General features: G+C 41.2%; 1 protein-coding gene across 1 annotated transcript in view; it reads left to right on the forward strand.

Moving 5' to 3' along the window:
* The window catches only part of kif1aa (kinesin family member 1Aa), a 237,111-nt gene that overhangs the window by 124,569 nt on the left and 92,129 nt on the right, over positions 1 to 20,413 (forward strand). Inside the window, 11 exon segments of the mRNA XM_034180686.1 lie at positions 976 to 1,094; positions 1,197 to 1,282; positions 1,366 to 1,501; positions 4,741 to 4,903; positions 5,022 to 5,112; positions 5,196 to 5,314; positions 7,883 to 7,938; positions 9,739 to 9,847; positions 10,037 to 10,103; positions 17,228 to 17,312; positions 17,437 to 17,542. Coding sequence (XP_034036577.1) covers positions 976 to 1,094; positions 1,197 to 1,282; positions 1,366 to 1,501; positions 4,741 to 4,903; positions 5,022 to 5,112; positions 5,196 to 5,314; positions 7,883 to 7,938; positions 9,739 to 9,847; positions 10,037 to 10,103; positions 17,228 to 17,312; positions 17,437 to 17,542 — 1,137 coding nt within the window.

Consider the following 20,413-nt stretch of genomic DNA (forward strand, 5'->3'; position numbering starts at 1 on the left):
CACACACGCTGTATTGCACAACCGAGTTCTTCATGTCCCTTTTGCCTTCCTTGGTAATGATGGCTGTGCCCCGATGTAGGCGTGGCAGCGTTTAGCAGTAGAGGGAGGACGCACTCTAGCTTCACTATATCTAACTCTGTGTTCATCACACGCTTGTGTTGTGAAGTCCCTACAAGCTTTAATTACACTATTAATACTTCAATGCAGTCATTACTACATCCTTATTAGGTTCTTACTGTGTCCTAATTTGACCACGTCCTGCCTACATATTTAAAAAAATCCCACAGTTCCACAATGGAGGCTACACCATGAATCCTTATCAGTTTCTGCTGTGTTCCTACTGTCCTTACTGCCTCCACCAATTTTTTTTTTGGGATGTAGTGGAAATGTGGCTGAGTGTGACGGATGTTTTTAAGTGATATTTTGGCATTTGTTGAATAGTTCCCCAGTAGTGTTCTTCATATTGAAGCACACTCATGATGCAAACATTAGTGCAGTATCATAGTATTATTAATAATCATTGTTTAAAAATTGTTTAGGGATATAATTTTTCATAAGGTGAACATTAATCATTAAGAACAAATAAGGAAATGTCAACTCCAGCTTTCTATCAAATATTTTGGTTATTTTGTGATCATTTATATAATTGAAAGTTAACTCTCAGACATATGCTCCTGAGCCTCACCAATCTTTCTTCACTATTTTCAAAGTCTATAATTACTTAAACTGTCCTGATAATTTGCACTTAGGGCTCCTCTGGAGTAATAGTAAAGGGTAGCCATGGCCATCGCAAGAGCAGTCCCAGCTTTTGTTCTGTTGCTTTGCAGCTCTGTGTTCTGTTGTCCAGTCCAGTGACTTTTTTTTAATCAACTTGTGTCATCTTCTCAGTTTTGTTCTTTCTAATCATTTATTATTTCTCTCTTACTGTCTTCCACTCCTCTCTTGTCATCTTGAATCTTCAATATTCCTTTTTAGGGCTTTTGTTTATCTGAGTAACCTGTTGTATCCGGTTCCTCTCGTCCATCGTGTGGCCATCGTCAGTGAGAAGGGAGAGGTGAAGGGGTTCCTCAGAGTGGCCGTGCAGGCCATATCAGGTACGGCTCAGAACCCCAGTCTCATGGGTTCTACTGAGGAAGGACTGCCTATGTGTTACTTCTTGAGGAAGTGAAGTGAAGGTGCTTTGTGTTTTCCTCCAGCTGATGAGGAGGCTCCTGATTATGGTTCAGGTGTGAGACAGTCTGGTACCGCCAAAATCTCTTTTGAGGACCAGCAGTATGAAAAGGTAGTGCCTGCAAGAATCATACCCCTGCACTGCCTGTGTATACACACCTACTAACCGGTCTGTTTTCCATGTTGCTGTTGTAGTTCCAGACAGAGTCTTGCTCCGTAGGATTGTCCCGTACAGGGATTTCCCAAGAGGAGCTGCGGATTGTGGAGGGAGAGGGACAAAATGTAGAAATGGGACTGTCTGCTGATGAAGTCAACAACAACACATGTGCGGGTAATCATATTTTATGAGTGATTGTGTTCTCTGTGCATTTATATGTTATTACTAGGGGTGCGCATCTCTCCATTATAAAACGGCTTCAGGAATGATACTTTTATTATGGAACGATTCTGTGTTTGAATACATTTCTCTGTTACCACCTACCACTATCTGACACGTTGATGTTGCTTGTTACGTCAAAGGCAAAGTTATCGTTGACCAGTTTCATTGGCCAAATCATAGTACATCAATGTAGTTTCTGTTTAAAGTGTAGGTGACACCAAAAAATGTGCACAAATAATCACTAAAAATGATGAGATGATATTTTAAAAAATCCTGAACAATAAAAGTCGATAAGTGCGCAGGTGAAGGATCAACAACAGCTGTCTGAAGCCTGAGCTCTATTTCAGTCCTCAGCTACAGCCAAATTATTGTTATGTGTCGGACGCAGCTCGGAGAACCGACCAGCGTTTGAAGGACCCAGTATGAAATAAGCAGAGCACGGTACAAAGGCTAACTGAATTTAATACATAACAGTGATGTGATACAAAAACAACAAAAGAGTGTGCGGTCTGGCGTGGTGGTGATACGGTGCGCTCCCAGCAGCGCTAACGGTCCGGAGCCAGAAGCCGTTCGGACCCAAGGACCCCGCCGACACCCCCCAGGTGGCCGCAACAAACCGAGTCTGTGAAAGAAGGAACCATTATGTGAGTCCACACTCTACACACAGAGAGAACACTTAAAGGTGTACATAAACAGCAAACACTTCCTGGCTTAATTACTAATCAGCTTCCCAACCTGCAGGCATGGAACATCCAGTTCACAAAACTCCACTGCAGTGGAAGCCGATACATGACTAACGTACAGCTCAATATAATAAGGTGTGAGGGACACCACATTTACTGACTGTATAAACGTTAGTCACAAAATCTGACGTACCTCAGGAAGTGTGCTGACGAGCGTGAGACCTCACCCCCTCCTCTTTCACAGACCGTGCATCAAACCCTGGACGTTCTCTGCATCCACTGATGATGAGATGGCTCTTGAGACGACGATCTCACCCGTCTGGTCACAAGGTCAAGTCTCTGGCAAATACACACTGTATACTCCAGTCTTAAATGCCACAATGTTCCCATCCATATAGATGCACCACAGCTGTGAGTCCTGACGAGCCGCAGGTGATCAGGGTGAGGTCCTGATAACCTCAGCAACACAGCCACTCAGTCCCAAATGCAAGCCACCTGGAAGGAAAACCAAAAGACAGAAACAAAAAGGCAGCCAGGCCCCCCCAGCCATACAACAATTATTGCAACACAGTGGTGGGCACAGCTAACCAAAAAGTTAGCTTTGATAACCACTAATCAGCTAACTGAAAAGTTATCTTTTATAGCGCTAAACCGATAAATCACCAAAATAAATTATTGGAAGCTACAGCTAATCGCTAACTGATAATTTTCAGTTTTGCCTCCGGTACAATCTCAGCTACTAATAAGCCGATTATGAGTTTAAACACCGCCAATGCTTCTGATAGGGTCAAAGGCCATCACAAACCCAAACACAGCCAGTGAGTCAGCACTTCTGTCTTTGCATGTCCTGCCCACTGCTATAGGGAAGCGCCATTTACCTTGACAGCATACAGTGGTCCAGCCGTGAGGCAGACGTCTTGAAAAGGAAAGCAGGTTTGACTTATGGTTTTGATTTATAAATCAAATTCATCTGGATAGAATAACTACATTAATGTCAACTCTTAAAATATACAAAGTGAAAATATAACACATAACTGTCAATTTTAAAATAATGCACTAATTCTGAAGATTTGAACATTAACACACACATGCTCAGAGGGATTATGGGTAAACTGAGCTTCTGGCGTGCACTTAGGCATGAATGTATGAATCCAGAAGTCTTGATGTCCTCTGCAACTGTGGCCAGGCTGGCAGCAGCTCATCCACTTGCAGAAGCGGTTGTTGCTCTACAATCATCACAGCACACCTTCAAAAGCCAAGTGTGAGTTCATGCCTTAACGGATGAGGCCTGTTTTGCTGGCAAAAGGGGGGCCAACACAGTGTTAGACAGATGGTCAAATCCTGATCCTCCTGCTATGATGTTAATCATTTCCAGTATCACGGTTCTTGTGGCTGATTATCCTGTCATCTGACAGCCAACAAATGTTGAGATCACAAAGGCAGTGAAACAGGTTTTGTGTTTGCAAGGATTAATTGTAACAGGCATTGGTCCCAGTTACTTGCTGGTCCATGATGGGTGCTGTCTGGCTTCACTCTCGAGTAGTCCACCATTGACCACATCCTAGCTCAGTGAGTATTCACTGAGTGCAGTCATGAATATTGACCCTGCTTTCTTGCATTGTATGTTGATTTTTGCAGTGTGATTCAGTTGACCAGGTTGTTCTCTTTGACATTCTGAGAATCTACAGGATCCCCATCAAGTTCCTGGCTATTAGGGTTGGTCTGCACTTTGCAAAATCAGGGCAGAATCTTTAACTTTTTCTCTTGTGAATACCGGTGCGTAGGTGGGATGAGTTCTGGGTCCTACATTGTCCATTATTTGCATTGGCTGGGTGTTGGGTAAGGTGGCTTAGGTGCCTTTGTTGGAGAGGAAATGTTTATTGACTTTGATGTTGTAGATGTTTCTGGGATCTTTGAAAACCCTTTGAGTGAGGAATCAGAGTCTCTAGGGTTGTGATGGTCCTGGATCAAGACTAAGATCCAGGTTTTCAATAACTCTCTGACCTCAGTCATCAGAACTGCATCTGTATGCAGTGGAAGTGTCGAATTTTAAGAGACATTCTTGTCTCTGGGTCCTCTAACTCTGCGTTTGAGAAAGGCCTCAGAAGAGCTCATGGAGTCATGCAATCACTAGGCCAAGGTGTTTGACGATGCTGATGCCTTTGCTTTCAGTAACAACAAGCAACAACTAGATGTCTTTGGTGCTAGGTTTCTTTGGAGTTTTATTTTAGGTACCACTGGAATGACTTTGTGTCATGCAGTTACAGAGGAGGACTCAGATGAGGCGTATCACTTGCATCGTGATGGAGTGTCAGTTGCAATATTTTGGCCATGTGGTGTGTTTATATGAACTCAAATCATCCTGAACGGTGTGAATTCAGGCCAAATCAACCCAAGTCTATACTCCTTATCTTCATGGTTCATGGTGCCAGAACACATTCAGGTGTACTGATCTTAAGTGGAAAAAACCTGAAGTTGAAGCTTGTTTTTACTTTGGATTCCTTATAGCTGATGCAGACGAGTTGGAGAATCCACTGAAGGCTGGTGTGGATGGCCTGTTGGACAAATCTCTGGAGCACCTTCAGATAGGCAATGTTTTCACCTTCAGGGTGACTGTCCTACAGGCTTCCAGCATCTCTGCAGAATATGCTGATATTTTCTGCCAATTCAAGTAAGCATCTTGTGTCACAATTTTCATGTTGCACCATGGCACATTCCGGTGTTAGCATTTCTTTGTTGTAATGCATTACCAAATATTAAAATACATTTTGTTATTTTACTGGTTTCAGTTTTATTCACCGTCATGATGAGGCCTTTTCCACTGAGCCATTGAAAAACACTGGCCGCGGCCCTCCTCTCGGCTTCTATCATGTGCAGAATGTAAGAAGAATCAGCACAGATTGTCCATAGTGTCCTTGTTTGATACAGCCGTCATTTAAATTAACATTGTATTGTTTTTATAGATTGCTGTCGAGGTTACCAGATCCTTTGTTGACTACATCAAGACTCAGCCAATTGTGTTTGAGGTGTTTGGACACTACCAGAAACAACCTTTCCTTCCACTCTGTAAAGACGTCATCAGGTAGGACAAGTCTGCAGCTGGAGCAGAGACACAGTAAATTTTGCAGAGTAAAATATACTCTGGCAGGACTACATTTGGTCCCAGTCCAAAAATATACTCAACAAAAATATAAACGCAACACTTTTGGTTTTGCTCCCATTTTGTATGAGATGAACTTAAAGATCTAAAACTTTTTCCACATACACAATATCACCATTTCCCTCAAATATTGTTCACAAACCAGTCTAAATCTGTGATAGTGAGCACTTCTCCTTTGCTGAGATAATCCATCCCACCTCACAGGTGTGCCATACCAAGATGCTGATTAGACACCATGATTAGTGCACAGGTGTGCCTTAGACTGTCCACAATAAAAGGCCACTCTGAAAGGTGCAGTTTTGTTTTACTGGGGGGGGATACCAGTCAGTATCTGGTGTGACCACCATTTGCCTCATGCAGTGCAACACATCTCCTTCGCATCATCCGTGAAGAGAACACCTCTCCAACGTGCCAAACGGCAGCGAATGTGAGCATTTGCCCACTCAAGTCGGTAACGACGACGAACTGGAGTCAGGTCGAGACCCCGATGAGGACGACTAGCATGCAGATGAGCTTCCCTGAGATGGTTTCTGACAGTTTGTGCAGAAATTCTTTGGTTATGCAAACCAATTGTTTCAGCAGCTGTCCGAATGGCTGGTCTCAGATGATCTTGGAGGTGAACATGCTGGATGTGGAGGTCCTGGGCTGGTGTGGTTACACGTGGTCTGCGGTTGTGAGGCTGGTTGGATGTACTGCCAAATTCTCTGAAACGACTTTGGAGACGGCTTATGGTAGAGAAATGAACATTCAATACACGAGCAACAACTCTGGTTGACATTCCTGCTGTCAGCATGCCAATTGCACGCTCCCTCAAATCTTGCGACATCTGTGGCATTGTGCTGTGTGATAAAACTGCACCTTTCAGAGTGGCCTTTTATTGTGGGCAGTCTAAGGCACACCTGTGCACTAATCATGGTGTCTAATCAGCATCTTGATATGGCACACCTGTGAGGTGGGATGGATTATCTCAGCAAAGGAGAAGTGCTCACTATCACAGATTTAGACTGGTTTGTGAACAATATTTGAGAGAAATGGTGATATTGTGTATGTGGAAAAAGTTTTAGATCTTTGAGTTCATCTCATACAAAATGGGAGCAAAACCAAAAGTGTTGCGTTTATATTTTTGTTGAGTGTCACAGTGCTAAATCATCTCTATCACAGTGTAAAATCAACTCTTTCATGCTGTGAATGACTCTTTATTGGAGTTGAAAAACTTGATTTGACAAGACAGTGGAGCTGATTTCACTCTATAATAGAGTGTATTTAACTGTATTTGGACTGGGACCAAATGTTATCCTGGCAAAGTATATTTTACTCTGCAAAATTTACTGTGTATCCTCTGCAGATAAAAGTTCTGTCAGGTTTAGATGTAGTTTTACTCATTCATAAATATATATTTAAAGCAATAAAGTCATTGAATTCATGTGAAAGAATCCCTAAAGTGTACAGAATTTGACAGAAGTACTTTCTTGGGAAAGAAAACAGTTGTCACAGGGAGTTCCTAAAACATATTGAATGAATCACTATCAAAAATCAATATACCAAATGCCTTTGACTAGTGGTGTCCAAAGTATTCCAGAAAGGGCTGAGAGAGTGCAGGTTTTCTATGTAACTACTAACTCTAGCAGGGGATTTCTCTGATTAACATCACTTTGAGCAGATGGGATGAGTTCATCAGTGAAATCACCTGCTGGAATCAGTGGCTGCAAAGAAAACCCGCACCCTCTCTGCCATTTTTGGAATACTTTGGACACCACTGCCTTCACAAATAAAATTGCCATACGTATCTTTTTGTATTCAGTGTAAATGCATTTTTATACCTGCTTACTCCATACAAGGGTTGGGGGGGGGGCACAAGCCTATCCCTGCAGGCATATGATATGCATGGATATGATGCCAGTCTATCACAGTGCTACATAAAGACACACGAACACGAACAACCCTTCTGTAAAATCGTCCACCAATTCATATAAAATGGCAACTTTGTAACAAGTCGATCATGTTGTCTGTCTAAACTTGTCTGTGTCGTTCAGGCACACAACATAATTGTGGATCTTTACGTTTTGGCTTTTAGGCGTCCTAGTTTGGAAGAAAAAGTAAGCAAACAAATTTTGTCTATTTTTCCAGACTTTCTGGTTGAGTGATGCGGGCGGGTTCGCTGTTGTATGCTGTCCATTCTTGAACACAGAGCAGGCTGCAGAAAGCAGGAAACAGAGAGAGAAAAAAACTCACTGAAATGTTGGTGATTGAGTTTATAGCAGTGAGGAGAAACAAAACTGAGAAAAGGTTATGTTAAAAATAGATTTTTGATCATTTTAAATTGATTTTGAATTGTTAAAGATAAGAATGGTGATTCTGACATGATTCAAAACACCTCAACACTGGATTAATGTGTATAATTTTAGTCTTTTGCAGCAGTAGTAATAAATTACCAACAATATTGTTAAGTCTTTATTAAATTATGTCATTTCTGTTGTCTTCCACAACCAGTCCACTACGGCCCTGCAGAAGACAGTTTCCACGAGTGATGCCTTTATCCAAACCAGGTAAATGAACTCACAGTTTTGAATGAGCAATAATAAACTTATTTTTAAACCACAATACATCTCCATGCTGAGTTCCTTCATTTTTTGCATAGTGTTTGTACTCATCTTCTTGCAAGTCATGTCATCAATAGCTTCATGTTTTTGGGTGCAAGCAGAGGATTCTGACATGGCACCCGACCGGGAGAAAACATTGGAGCTGATCCGGTACCTGGTTCCAGATGTGTTGAATGGGGCCCTGGTGGACTCGCTGTCAGATCACGCGCTGTCTGCTGCTGGCTTGGCTGCTTCCTTCTTACTAGAAGCAAATGAGCGAGCTCAGCTTCCAGCTACGCCCACATCTATCTGTTCAGTTATAAAAGCTCAGAAACCGGGTTTGTTATTGATACCAAATCCAAGAGAATCCTTTGAACTGAAAACCTTTTTAACATCAAGTGTTTATCTTGGTGTGACTCTAAAATGTCTGTTACTCCAAATTAATCTTAATGTTGCATGATTTGATATATTAACTCCTAATTTGAAGAATGCCCAATAATTTACCTCTGAGGGCTCAGGGATTTGGAAGTTTGTCTTTCAGACAGCAGATTTAAGCCTGCCATCAGAACTACCATCTATTTTGCAGAAGCAGTTTTGGGTTTAATACTTTCACATTTTCTTCTTCTAGTTTAATGTTCTGTCTGTATAACCTGAGTCATGAGCTTTTGGTCCATGGGAATGGTCATAATACGCGTGGGCATGTTTGGGTCCTGATTAATACAGTGAGAACTTAAAAAGAAAAAATGTAAAAGGTTTTCCAGTTTTAGGATTTGACTTTTGGATTTGCTCTCTCATGCACTATGTTGTCTACTTGCGTGGTGTATTTTCCTTGCAGTTTCCCCTTTTGAGCTCCTGTTGAACTGGATCACTAGGCTTTACTCTTACAGTATTCACTCATGAATGAAACTCGTAATTACGTATAACAAACTGTTAAACAGATATAAGTGTATAAGTAGTGTTTTTCAGTTTGGCTTTGGACTAAACTCCATATTTGCATGTGAATTTTTTGTGTTTAATTTGCTATTTGGTTTAAACACCTTTATACACAACTCATTTTGGGAAATTATCATAAAGAATAAGTTCACTTTTGTTAAAAACTCTTGATGGCTCTAAGTCCTGTACTCACCTTTGCTTTATTTGAAAATTTTCAGTTACAACTTGTAAATGTTGATAAAATTAGGAAACTGACCAATGACAGTGAATTGACCAGCAAAGATAAGATGCCACTATACACTCAAAATAGTAAAGCAACAATGTGGACAACCTACTTTTTAAAATTGTGGCCATGCTAGTCATACAAATGTCTGAAGACGTTTTTTTTTTCTGTTATATTCTGGCCATCGTATCACTAATGTAATATAGCTTGGAGTTGAAAAATTTGCAAATAATTGATAAGGTCTAAATATTTCCTTCCCCAAAAATTGTGCACACAGTGTATCTGCTCATAGTTCACATCCAGAGTCAGAACTCAGGTCCAAAGCTCAAGACTATGAATACAAAAGTGAACTATTAATGAATTAGTGTAAAGAAAGAAAAAAACAAACTTGGTGTTCCCCTTTAATGGAGAACTACTGATTTCCTCATCAGTGAAAAAACCTTTGAGAGGACTTACGAGTTCCTCTCTCCCTACGTTACTATGATTTCCTCATTTCATCCTCTTTTCTTTCCTTTGTAGGTTAGAGCAGCCCTTAGTTCCACATTGCTGGCTGCTGGTCTTCTCACGATTGAACTCATGTCCCCTTCTCTGTATGTCATTTTGAAACACAGTACCTGCCACCAAGCTGACAGCTGTGACCCACCCCCAGGTGGGGCTCTGCCACTGCAAATATGATCTTATGGTTTTCTTTGAGATCTGTGAACTGGAAGCCAATGGCGAGTAAGTATTGCGTGTCACCTGGCGTAAAATATATAGTTCTACTGTTCAGTTTCCCTCAGTAAATGCTTGGAATGATCTGGCATTGCTGTAAATTATACATTAAAATCGTGTAAGATGCTCACAAATCTCTCCAGCACTTTAAATTACAAGTACATGGTCAGGCCAGTAATGGTTTTTATGTCTTCCCAGCTACATTCCTGCAGCAGTGGACCACAGAGGAGGAATGCCCTGCCAAGGCACATTCTTGCTGCACCAAGTATGTGATACCCCTCGCGTTAGAGGCCGAATGAGCCCAAATCCCGTCAGAATGGAAAATCAACTTACATTCTGGCACAGTCGAGGTGCATTCGATAACCTCCGACTGCAATCTGAGTGCGTACCAAACAGACGGACAAATTCCTGTGGCCTTCCCGAATGTTTTGTTCAAAACATTTGAGGTGTAGTCGAGGTGGACAAATATCATACAGCATTTGAGGTGGACTCTACCTGCATTCTGACTGCGTTGTAAATAGTCTCACAGCATCAAAACAGCATTCGGAAGTTTGATCACGCTCAAAAGACATTCACCATGGTCAGGCACATCTAATCCCGCTGGCATGTCCCGGACTACACCCCCGTGCATCCCATTCGGGGTGCACAAAGGAAATTTCAAATATGCAAAGTCTGTGGCACGCATTCATTTTGTGAAGTAGACGTTGCCCAGTCATACTGAAAACACAGTGTGTCACTGTGAGTCAATGTGTCTCAGAACCACGGGGTGTTATATCCATAATAACCATATTGTGAGAGATACATTGTCAGTCCCTCTCATGGGTTAGATAATGTATCTGTAATATCATGGTCATCATAGCTGTAACACCACGTGCAGGTGCGTGTCAATGTGTTGCAGTGGCTCATCACAGCACAGGGCGTTTGAACAGGGTGTCACAGCTGTAATGCATGGGTTAAAGTTCTCCAACACCACAACGGATTTCTGTCATTTGGAAAATTTAACCACACATATGCGCGCACGCTTGGTGTCATGCGTGTTTTGGGGCCGAAATATGATACTCTCACTGTCAAAGCAACATCCCATTCTGCGTTAATCAAAGCAGCAGCAATGTCAGCGTGGATGGCGCCGCACCACAGACGAAGGGACAGTGTTGTGAATTTTCACTCCTCTCAGCTCTGTTTACCGCTTGCCATGAGCCATCTTAATTTTTCCCTGCTGTAAGTAATATTACCTTTTTTATGTTAAACCGACCTGTTATGGTCTTGTGAAACAGTTGATAGATGTATTTTATAACTTAAAAACAGGACCAATACTAACACATTAGCATGTCTATGGCGTTTTCAGTGTTAAAGTTAGCATTAAGCTGTTCGCATCTCACTACATTTCTGTGCATTTGTTTTCTGTATAATAATTAATGGCTCAGTGTTTGTTGTCGTAAGAGTCAAATGTATTACAAATTGTATTTTTTTTTTTTTTTTATATATTAATAATAATAGCAACAACAATAATAGTAATAATAACTAATAATGCTACAATATAATTTTAGAGAAACAGACAAAAAGAACCTGATAAAACAAAACAACAGAAAAGATAAAACCACCTAACAATGAACATAAATAAATAAATATAGAAATAAATAACTGTTTCCTGTGAACACCAAGTGACTCTTACACGTCCACGTCATCCCTGTTTTATTTAAGTTTAATGACAATTTGTTTCAGTCAAACCACATCTAAGCTGTGTTTTTACACAAGAAAAAAATAAATACTTTCATGAAAATATTTTATTGAAGATCACATATTGCACTTTAGTCAGGCCTTCAAAATACTTTTGTGGACTCTTGCTGTAATATGTTGTCAGTGGTTGAGATAGTTTCTACAGGCATCTATAAATGCTCATCATCGGATTAAACCTGATGGAAATCTCTTTGTGGTGTGTCAGTGATGTATGTATGTGCAAAATAAAACAAAACACTACTCCAGGTATGTTTTTGATGAGAATATGACATAACTTTGTTACAAGGTCACACGTTGATGTTGTGTGATAAAGACCTTTTAATAATAACTCATTTAAAGAAATAATGGCAAAACTCACATGTAAGTAAAACAAACAAAAAAATGATTAATTGAAAAAATAATCAACCGAATAATTGATAGTTGCAGCCCTAGTTTGTTTTACGAGTGAGAGCATTTTACCAATTAAATGTGAATAAGCCAGATTTGAGTTTCTCAGTGCGCATGCATTTTCAAAACTGGTGACAGTGTTACTTTGTGCACAGCAGAACAACATTGTCAGTTGCTTTAGGCGCTAATTTTGTATTTTGACTGTACAGCCAGTGAGTGACACAGCACCCATTTGGTGCATTTACTGGATTAGAACCGATCAAAATACTACAGAAGACAAATAATTTTTACTTGGCAGTTTTAAGTGAGTTTTCTTTGTTTCAGAGGCGTTCATACCCATTAAAATTAACCAGAATATACAAAATTTGACTTGCTCTTTTAAAAATTTCTGGGGGAGATCCCACACATCCCCCATAATCAATACTGTGTTTTTACTTGACAGGTTGAAGTGAGTTTTCTTTCTTTCAGAGGGCTTCATACCCATTAAAATTCACCAGACAACACAAAATTTGACTTGCTCTTTTAAAAAATTTCTGGGGGAGATCCCCCAGACTCCCCATAATTAATACTGTGTTTTTACTTCACAGTTTGAAGTGAGTTTTCTTTGTTTCAGAGGGCTTAATACCCATTAAAATTCACCAGAATACACAAAATTTGACTTGCTCTTTTAACCTTAAGCCCGAGAGCCTATTTCACCAAACTCGCATACCCATACATTATGATTTATTTCTCAGCTTGTACAAGGTCAAAAATGCAAAAGTTTGTATCAGCTAAAAGACAGGTCCTAGGGGATGTTGTGGATGCAAAAAAAATTGAAAGTAAATAATACTTGGTAGGAGTAAATGAGGTTTTTTCCCAAAAAAATGAATTCCGATTTATGTCTTTATTTGCTTGGTGTTTCAGATGTGGTTAGTTGATATGTGATTGAAGTGGATACTTTTGTAGAGGAGACTTCGCTTGACATTTTGATGTATAATAAGTGTATGTTGGTGTCAGCATTGGTTAGTTATGAGTGTTCAAATGTTCCAGAACAGGGCAAGTCCCCAAATTTGGGGACTCTAGGGTTTAAGAGGTTAAAAACATTCTGGGGGGAGCACCCCCAGAATCAAGACTACACCCCGCCCCCCACCACACTTTTATGTACCATTATGTTCAGGTTTTGCATTCTTTTTATGCTTTGTCTCTCTCTCTCCTTAGAGGCTATTTAGAATAGATTTGTATACTGTATAATGTGTTCATTGTATTTATTGAGAAAAAAAAGAGTGTGTGTCCCCACTATGCCACATTTTAGGGAATTGCTGGCATTCATTTTTGCCAGGAAAAAATTTCAGTTGGATGAAAATTTATTGCTTTAACCCATGCTGTAATGTGCATCATATGACAGATACATTGTCAGTCCATCTTATGAAGGAGAACATATATCTAATATGTTATTATGGATGGAGCAGCCCTTTCAGACCAGCTGCCCTGCGTGTCAGTGCGTCACATAGCTGCAGATCAGCGCGCGCATCTGAACGGCCTGTTACAGCTGTAATACGCATCATATGGCAGATATTTTGTCAGTTCATCTTATGTGGCAGAACATGTATCTGTAATATTATGTTATCATGGCTGTAACAGCCCATTCAGGCTGGTTGCACTGTGAGTCAGGGCATGTAACACACAATGGACAATTTTCAAGATTGTCCATTGTGTGTGATTCTTGCACCACAATTGTGTGTGATTCTTGTGCCACCATCTTGAAACCGAGACTTCTGATTCGTGAGCCTCTCGCCCGTGTGTTTGGCGTCATTAGAAACACCTGCTTAGCTGTCAGATATCCAGGGAGTGAAACAGCCACTGGAAGCAGTTGTTATTGTTAACCCACAAGGAATAATGTGTGATGTGAATATCGATCTAAAACCCCGGTCACAAGGCACTAAGAAGGATACTGAAAACAAAATGAAACAAGGAATCTGGACTTACGTTGACTTTCAGAGACATCATTTAACCATCGTCCAGCTTCGTTCCTGTCCAACTTCGTCCAACCTCCCAAGTCCGACGTCTTGCACGAATATTGGACACACACACACACGCAAATGGTTGTGCGCACAGCCGTCTGTGGCGCACAGCCTCTGCAGTCAAAGATGGCATGCGAACAGCTGTTTGTGTGTGTGTACAATGTTTGTGCAAGAGGTCGGACTTGGGAGGTTGGATGAAGTTGGACGACAGTCAAACGGAACACCGACGGTATGGGAATTACGCAAATGATGAAGAACCGTCAAGACAGAAAGCAAAACGGAATATGGATGACTTGAAATTGTCATCGGGATTTGTACAGGAATGAAGCTGGATGAAGGTTAAATGATGTCTCTGAAAGTCAACGTAAGCCCAGATTTATTGTTTCGCTTTGGCTTCAATGTCCGTCGATAGTGCCGTGTGACCGGGGCATCGCTGCTAGGAAAGTTCAACGACCAAAATACCAACATTCTGGACGCAATGAATATCTTTTCACTATTATTTGATTTCGTTGTGTGACTGACATTGTTATTCAAGCATTTAAATGGCTATTCCTACCTTCACACAACTCCAACCACACGAGAAAGTTCCTTGACAGTTCTTGTTATTGATCAAAACCGCATCTCCCTAAGTGGACAGAGTTGAGATGTCATCACGTATGCGAGTAGGCGCTGTCTAGCTGGATCTTGAAAATCCCCCATTACAAAGTCCAGATACTATGTCATGTGAAGCATTAAGTGATTGGCAGGACACACGTGAACTACAGTGTCGTCATATCACGGAGCTAATATCCTGGAGAGGGGAAAGGTGTGAGGCTGTATCATCTGATGGCCTCACAGCTTGTGCAGTTTTGACCATGTTTACTCAAAGAATTGTGGCAACAAAGTGACACATAATATAACTGAATAGATTTTAAGTTCTACAATTTTGATGAAAAAGTATTGACTATATTTACTAAACCTAAACAACAAAAATAAAGTACATGTTAATAAAAGCAACAGTTGGAATGTGTTGGATTTGGTAAATAGCATGCCAAATGATGAGTGATATTACCAAAAAAAAAATTTAGTAAATCCTAGTCAGTTTCACAAGGAAAGCTGATTCATATTTGCTAAGTATCTGAGCAAAAATAATTTAGCTTCACTAAATATCTGGGGGGAACGGATTCATACGTACTGATAATCTAGGTGAGATTGACATATATTTATTAATTATATGGGTGAAATTGATGATTGGATTAAGTAAATAAAGTAAATGATATCAACTCATTCTAGTACAAAAGTAAGTAATGCTGCATTTACACATAACAATGACAAGTCACAAATGCCAGGAAGTATACATTCTTGGCTGCTGATGACAAATGTGATGATTTGAGGCAGAGGCGTCAGGTGTCCTCAGGAACTGCTGCAACCCGTTACCACACATTACGATTAATGACACGTGTTGCTGGCGAATTATCAGGAACCATTACGCACGGTCAAGATGCGCAGAACAGCGCATCGTTACGTTCTGTCACGTTGTGAGTGTTTCGAATTGTCTCCACACACACACCCATATTCATCCTACCATCAGCTGCTAAACAATTCAGATTGCTTCAGTTTGCTCCTCAAAATCTAGATTAATCCACAGCAGAAGAACTTTGTGATTGCATGCTTAGTTGGGCTCTGTGCCATGGAGTGGCACAGAAAGGAGGAGGAGACAGAGAGAGCCAGATGTGTGGCTCCACGCGGCTCTTGTCTCGCTCATTTTCCCAAACATCAGGCGCAGCAGCAGGTGAAACACCTGCAGGAGCGCACTGATGAGCATTGGAATTAACCTTTTAGATGACTTGGCATCACTGTAGTTCTTCAGCATAATGCAGCAATGAAACTGAATGCGGTTTAGCAGGGTTTAATTGTGCGTACATCAGAGAAGAACGCTGTCACACCTCTATTAAGGATCACCACTAATCAAGACGGATCAACACACTCATTTGTGACCTCCACGACATGAGGTGAAATGAGGCTGGTGCGGGACATTCGTGGAAGATTTTTTAACAGCCAAAAACATGCTCCATGAAAATCACAGCATGCGCTCTACCACACCTCCCCCCTTGGTTTCCTTCCACCCAGACTTCGGGTGGCAATTGGACCGCACTCACACGCCATTCGTGTGCATTCTTGATATTCTTACTGCATTCTGACAGCATTCTGGGTATTCGTACTGTGTTCAACTACATTTGAACTGCATTCATAAACATATGCATGGGATGTGCATGAATCATTCAAGGCAGGATCCGTTCACATTCTAAGGAGTTGAACAACATTCGTACACGGCTGTCTGAGTGTTTGTCCCTCCTGACTGCACCTCCACGTTTAGCTTTTTTCCCCATTCTGGCTGATTCGGCTTGGTTCATGCTCATTGATGCTCAGTGTGACAGAACCCTTAGTGAAATTGTCAGAAAATACAAATACACTAATATATGAGGTCTGTTAGAAAAGTTTCCGACCTTTTTATTTTTTTTCAAAAACTATATGGATTTGAATCATGTGCGCTTGCATCAGCCAAGCTTGAACCTTCGTGCGCATGTGTGAGTTTTTTCACACCTGTCGGTTGCGTCATTCGCCTGTGGGCAGGCTTTGAGTGAGCACTGGTCCACACCCCTCGTCGGATTTTCATTGTCAGGGAAATGTCTGAGGGACTGCCGCTTTGCTCCATGAAAATTTTTTCAGAAACTGTGTGAGACAGCCAGGTGGAAACCATTCGGAAAATTCAGATGGCTTTCGGTGACGATCGGCGTCACACAGAGTAAGGAGGATTACAACCGGATTAAAGACGGCCCACAGCGGCAGAGGGCGCACCGCGCTTCGAACGGCCATCGAGAGGCTGAAACGACCAGATCATTTCCAAAGTGAAGGCTGTGTTGATCCGGGACGTCGTGTGACTACCAGAGAAATCGCAGAAAATGTGGACATCAGCACTTTTGTGGCACATTCCACTGTTACAGGAGATTTTGTAATGAAAGACGTGCGGAGGAATTCACGCATCGGGACGGAGCCGCTCATGGCACACAACAAAAAACACCTCCGTGTTGGAAGTCTCACAGGACATGTTATGGCATGCCCAGCTGTTACACAATTTCTCGGATACTCATTTGACTGAAAAGCCACCGAAAGCTGTCTGAATTTTCTGAATGGTTTTCAACACGGAGGTATTTTGAATGGTCTGGGTTTAACAACATTTTTCTGTATTTCTCTTTTATTTTTTTCTTGTCTTCTAACTGTTCAGGGCCTCCAGAGAAGAATCGCTGTTACGATTGTACATGAATCAGGAGGTGATATGGAATGGAATGAAGTCCGTGAGCTTGTTGTGGGTAAGTTCAAGGTTTTTGGGGTGTTTGTTTAAACTTTCATTGCGGGTAAACAAAATAAAGTTTTAAAGAAGTTGAATTGTGTTGTGTATGAGCCCTCCTTACTGTGGAGCCTGTGCTCTCCTAGGACGTCTCCGCAACACGCCTGAAGCTGATGAGACCATCATTGACCCCAGTATTCTTTCACTTAATATCCTGTCTGCTGGGTATGTCAGACCCACACAAGATGACAGGTATGTACTTTTGAAGGCATGTGATGGAAAATCTTTGATTTGCGGCAGCATTGCTTGCAAATAAAGACCACCAGCAGAACAAGCCATATTTTCTATGTTACACTGGCTGTCACCATCATGAGAAAGGTCTTGTGTAGACCCACAAACACTGTGTGTATGGTTGTGGTGGGTTAACTGAATGAGAGAACTTTCCAAATATATATAATATATAATGGACTCTATTTTAGCATCAGACCCTAAATAGACTCCTGTGGTGGACACAAGTACTTTTTGGGTCTCTCCCAGCACACGTTGCTAGTTAAACAGCAGCAAATACTGCTGCAAAGTTGGGCACTGTCTGCAAATGAGTTGATTTACCTTGTTAATTTTTGATGGATGCTTTGCAGTCCAAATATGACATTGATCAATCAGAGTGACACCTGTTTCTTCCCATTAAACTTACGTAAGTGCATCAGACCCACACTGCTGTGGTATCAAGGAAGCAGACACAAGTGAAATGAATAGTGGCTTGTTACAAAGTGACTTGTCAGAGTGCACAGCAGACATTCCTTTGAAAATTTGAAGGATTTTTTTTTTTTTTCCTCCATCCTCCTTCTCCATTATTTTCTTTGCTGACATAGGCAATAATACACCATCATATTAAATAACACAGTTCCAGGTAACTGGCAATGGTATGTGCAGGTGAAGCTGCTTGTGTAAGGTATATCTGATGGTTGCACTCTTTTTGCAGTGCGAGACAGCACTGGGCTTTAGATCTGGTTTGAGTAACCTACATTACTAATTGTTTATGATGGAGAACACAAAAATGGCTCATAGGCAAAAGGACGGCATATGTCATCAGTGCACCACAACTGCTGAAATGTAAATATATTTGTGGTGGACATGACTAGATTATTGTCATCATTTGGACAAAAAATTGTTTTCGTCCTCCAGCTTTGTATTAAAATCAACCCACATTATTTTCACTGCTCAAATTTGATTAGGAGATTGTATCTAAATAAGACTGCAGTATAGTTGTGTTACAGTAACACAAAGTATTCTGGGACAACTGCAGTGATAAATAATTTGTCTAGTTATTGTGTTATTTGGAATGATTTGTTCTGGTTCTTGTGGTGAGCGTGTTAAGCTTGTTGAAGTTATGGCCATTGATTGTGATGTCAAAATTAAGGAGAAACATGCAGCTATGATCAAACTATGATTGAAGGGGTGTTACAAGTGGTTTGGTTCAAAACTACTTGTGAACGTACAGGTGCCACCTAATGTTGCCAGTTTTTTAACTGTACACTATTCCAGTCACTTTATTATGCCGCTCAGTGTGTGTTGTTCCAGCTTGCATTTTTTTACTCCTTGGTAACGTGCTGTAATATCTCAGAGGTGTCTTTGCACAGCTTGCACCTTGGGTCCTATCTGGTGTTTTAGAGACTTACATCTCCTGATCATGCATTGTGAGGGGTTTCCTTGTCTTGATATCTGTGCCTTCTATATCCTCCGCTGACCAGCTTATGTGGTCAGAGGAGATGAGTTCTTATAGCATCTGTGTATCTCATGACTGGAAGTACATATGTGTCATGGCCGAATTCTTGTTCCTAACATTGAATCTGCCTTACTCTTCAGTTTTTGTTTTTTTTTGGTTTTGGCTATAGCTGACCTCCTTGCTGCCTCTTCATGGATCCCATTGTCCTGTGCGATGCAAAGGAACTGTTTTATATTAGCACAACCCCTTCAGTGTTGTTACCTCAACTCTCTCTGCCACCATCTGGCCATACGTGTCCATCCTGATATCATCACTGTAGATCCTGATCAGATGGATTAGCGGCTCAAAGTCTCATTCATTCTGGGTTGAAAGGTTAATGGCACCCATGTAGAGAAGGTGGCTGATGACTACTCCGCTGAGGAAACTGTGGGGACACATATAGACAAACAAACACATTCACACTCTCACTCACACCTGCATCCAATTTAAAGTTTCCAGTTCACCTAACCCGTCTTTGAAAGTAGGAGGAAACCAGAGCACCCAGAGGGAACCCACCAAAACACTTTGAGAACATGCAAACACTTCACAGAAAGGTCCAGGTGGGAAGCAATCTGAGGACCCTGCTGTGAGGCAACAGTTCCTTTGAAACAAGGCCCCTGAGACAATCCAACACAAAGTGGCAGCTTGCAAGATGCAAGCTGCATATTTGTCTACTGAGTTACACAGCCAAGTAGCTGGACTTGTGTACAGGATATCTGTACCAGATATGGACTAGAAATGCCAAAGTTCAAGTGGAGAACACTACCAAAGGTGGTCGAAAAGAGCAGAGCAAAGGTAAAGAAGACTTCAAGTTCCCAACAGACAAGCAGGTGCTGTCCAACCAAGCAGACATAGTGATAGTTGACAAGGAGGAGAGAAAGACATTTGTGGTAGCTAATAATAATTTAATAATCTGCTTCAGGAAATTGTGTCTTTGCATTTAAAATAAAAATAAAATAAAACTACAAATCAATCAATCAAAATCTCATCACACTATGAGCTTTGGGCAACCAATGAGCAGCACCCGGAACTCCAGATCTTCACACACTGCCCTGGTCACTGGCTGTGTTTTTATTTTATTTATTTAGTTTAAAAAATTGTGGGGGTAGGGGTTTTTTTTATGTATGGTGGGAGAAGACCAGAGTTCCCAGGCAAGAGTGCTGTGCCGTGCTCCCAAATATAACAATTCTAAGTGATAGTGATATTTACAAAACAACAACAACATGAGAAGATGTAGAAGCATCAGGGGCTGAAGAAAGAACAAGAAAAGCTGTAGAATATAAAGACAGCACTGGTCCTGGTGATAATAGGAGCTCTTGAGGCTGTGACACCCAAACTGGGAGAATGGCTCCAGTGGA

Source organism: Thalassophryne amazonica, chromosome 10, assembly GCF_902500255.1.
Source record: "Thalassophryne amazonica chromosome 10, fThaAma1.1, whole genome shotgun sequence".
In the NCBI taxonomy this organism is placed as follows: domain Eukaryota; kingdom Metazoa; phylum Chordata; class Actinopteri; order Batrachoidiformes; family Batrachoididae; genus Thalassophryne; species Thalassophryne amazonica.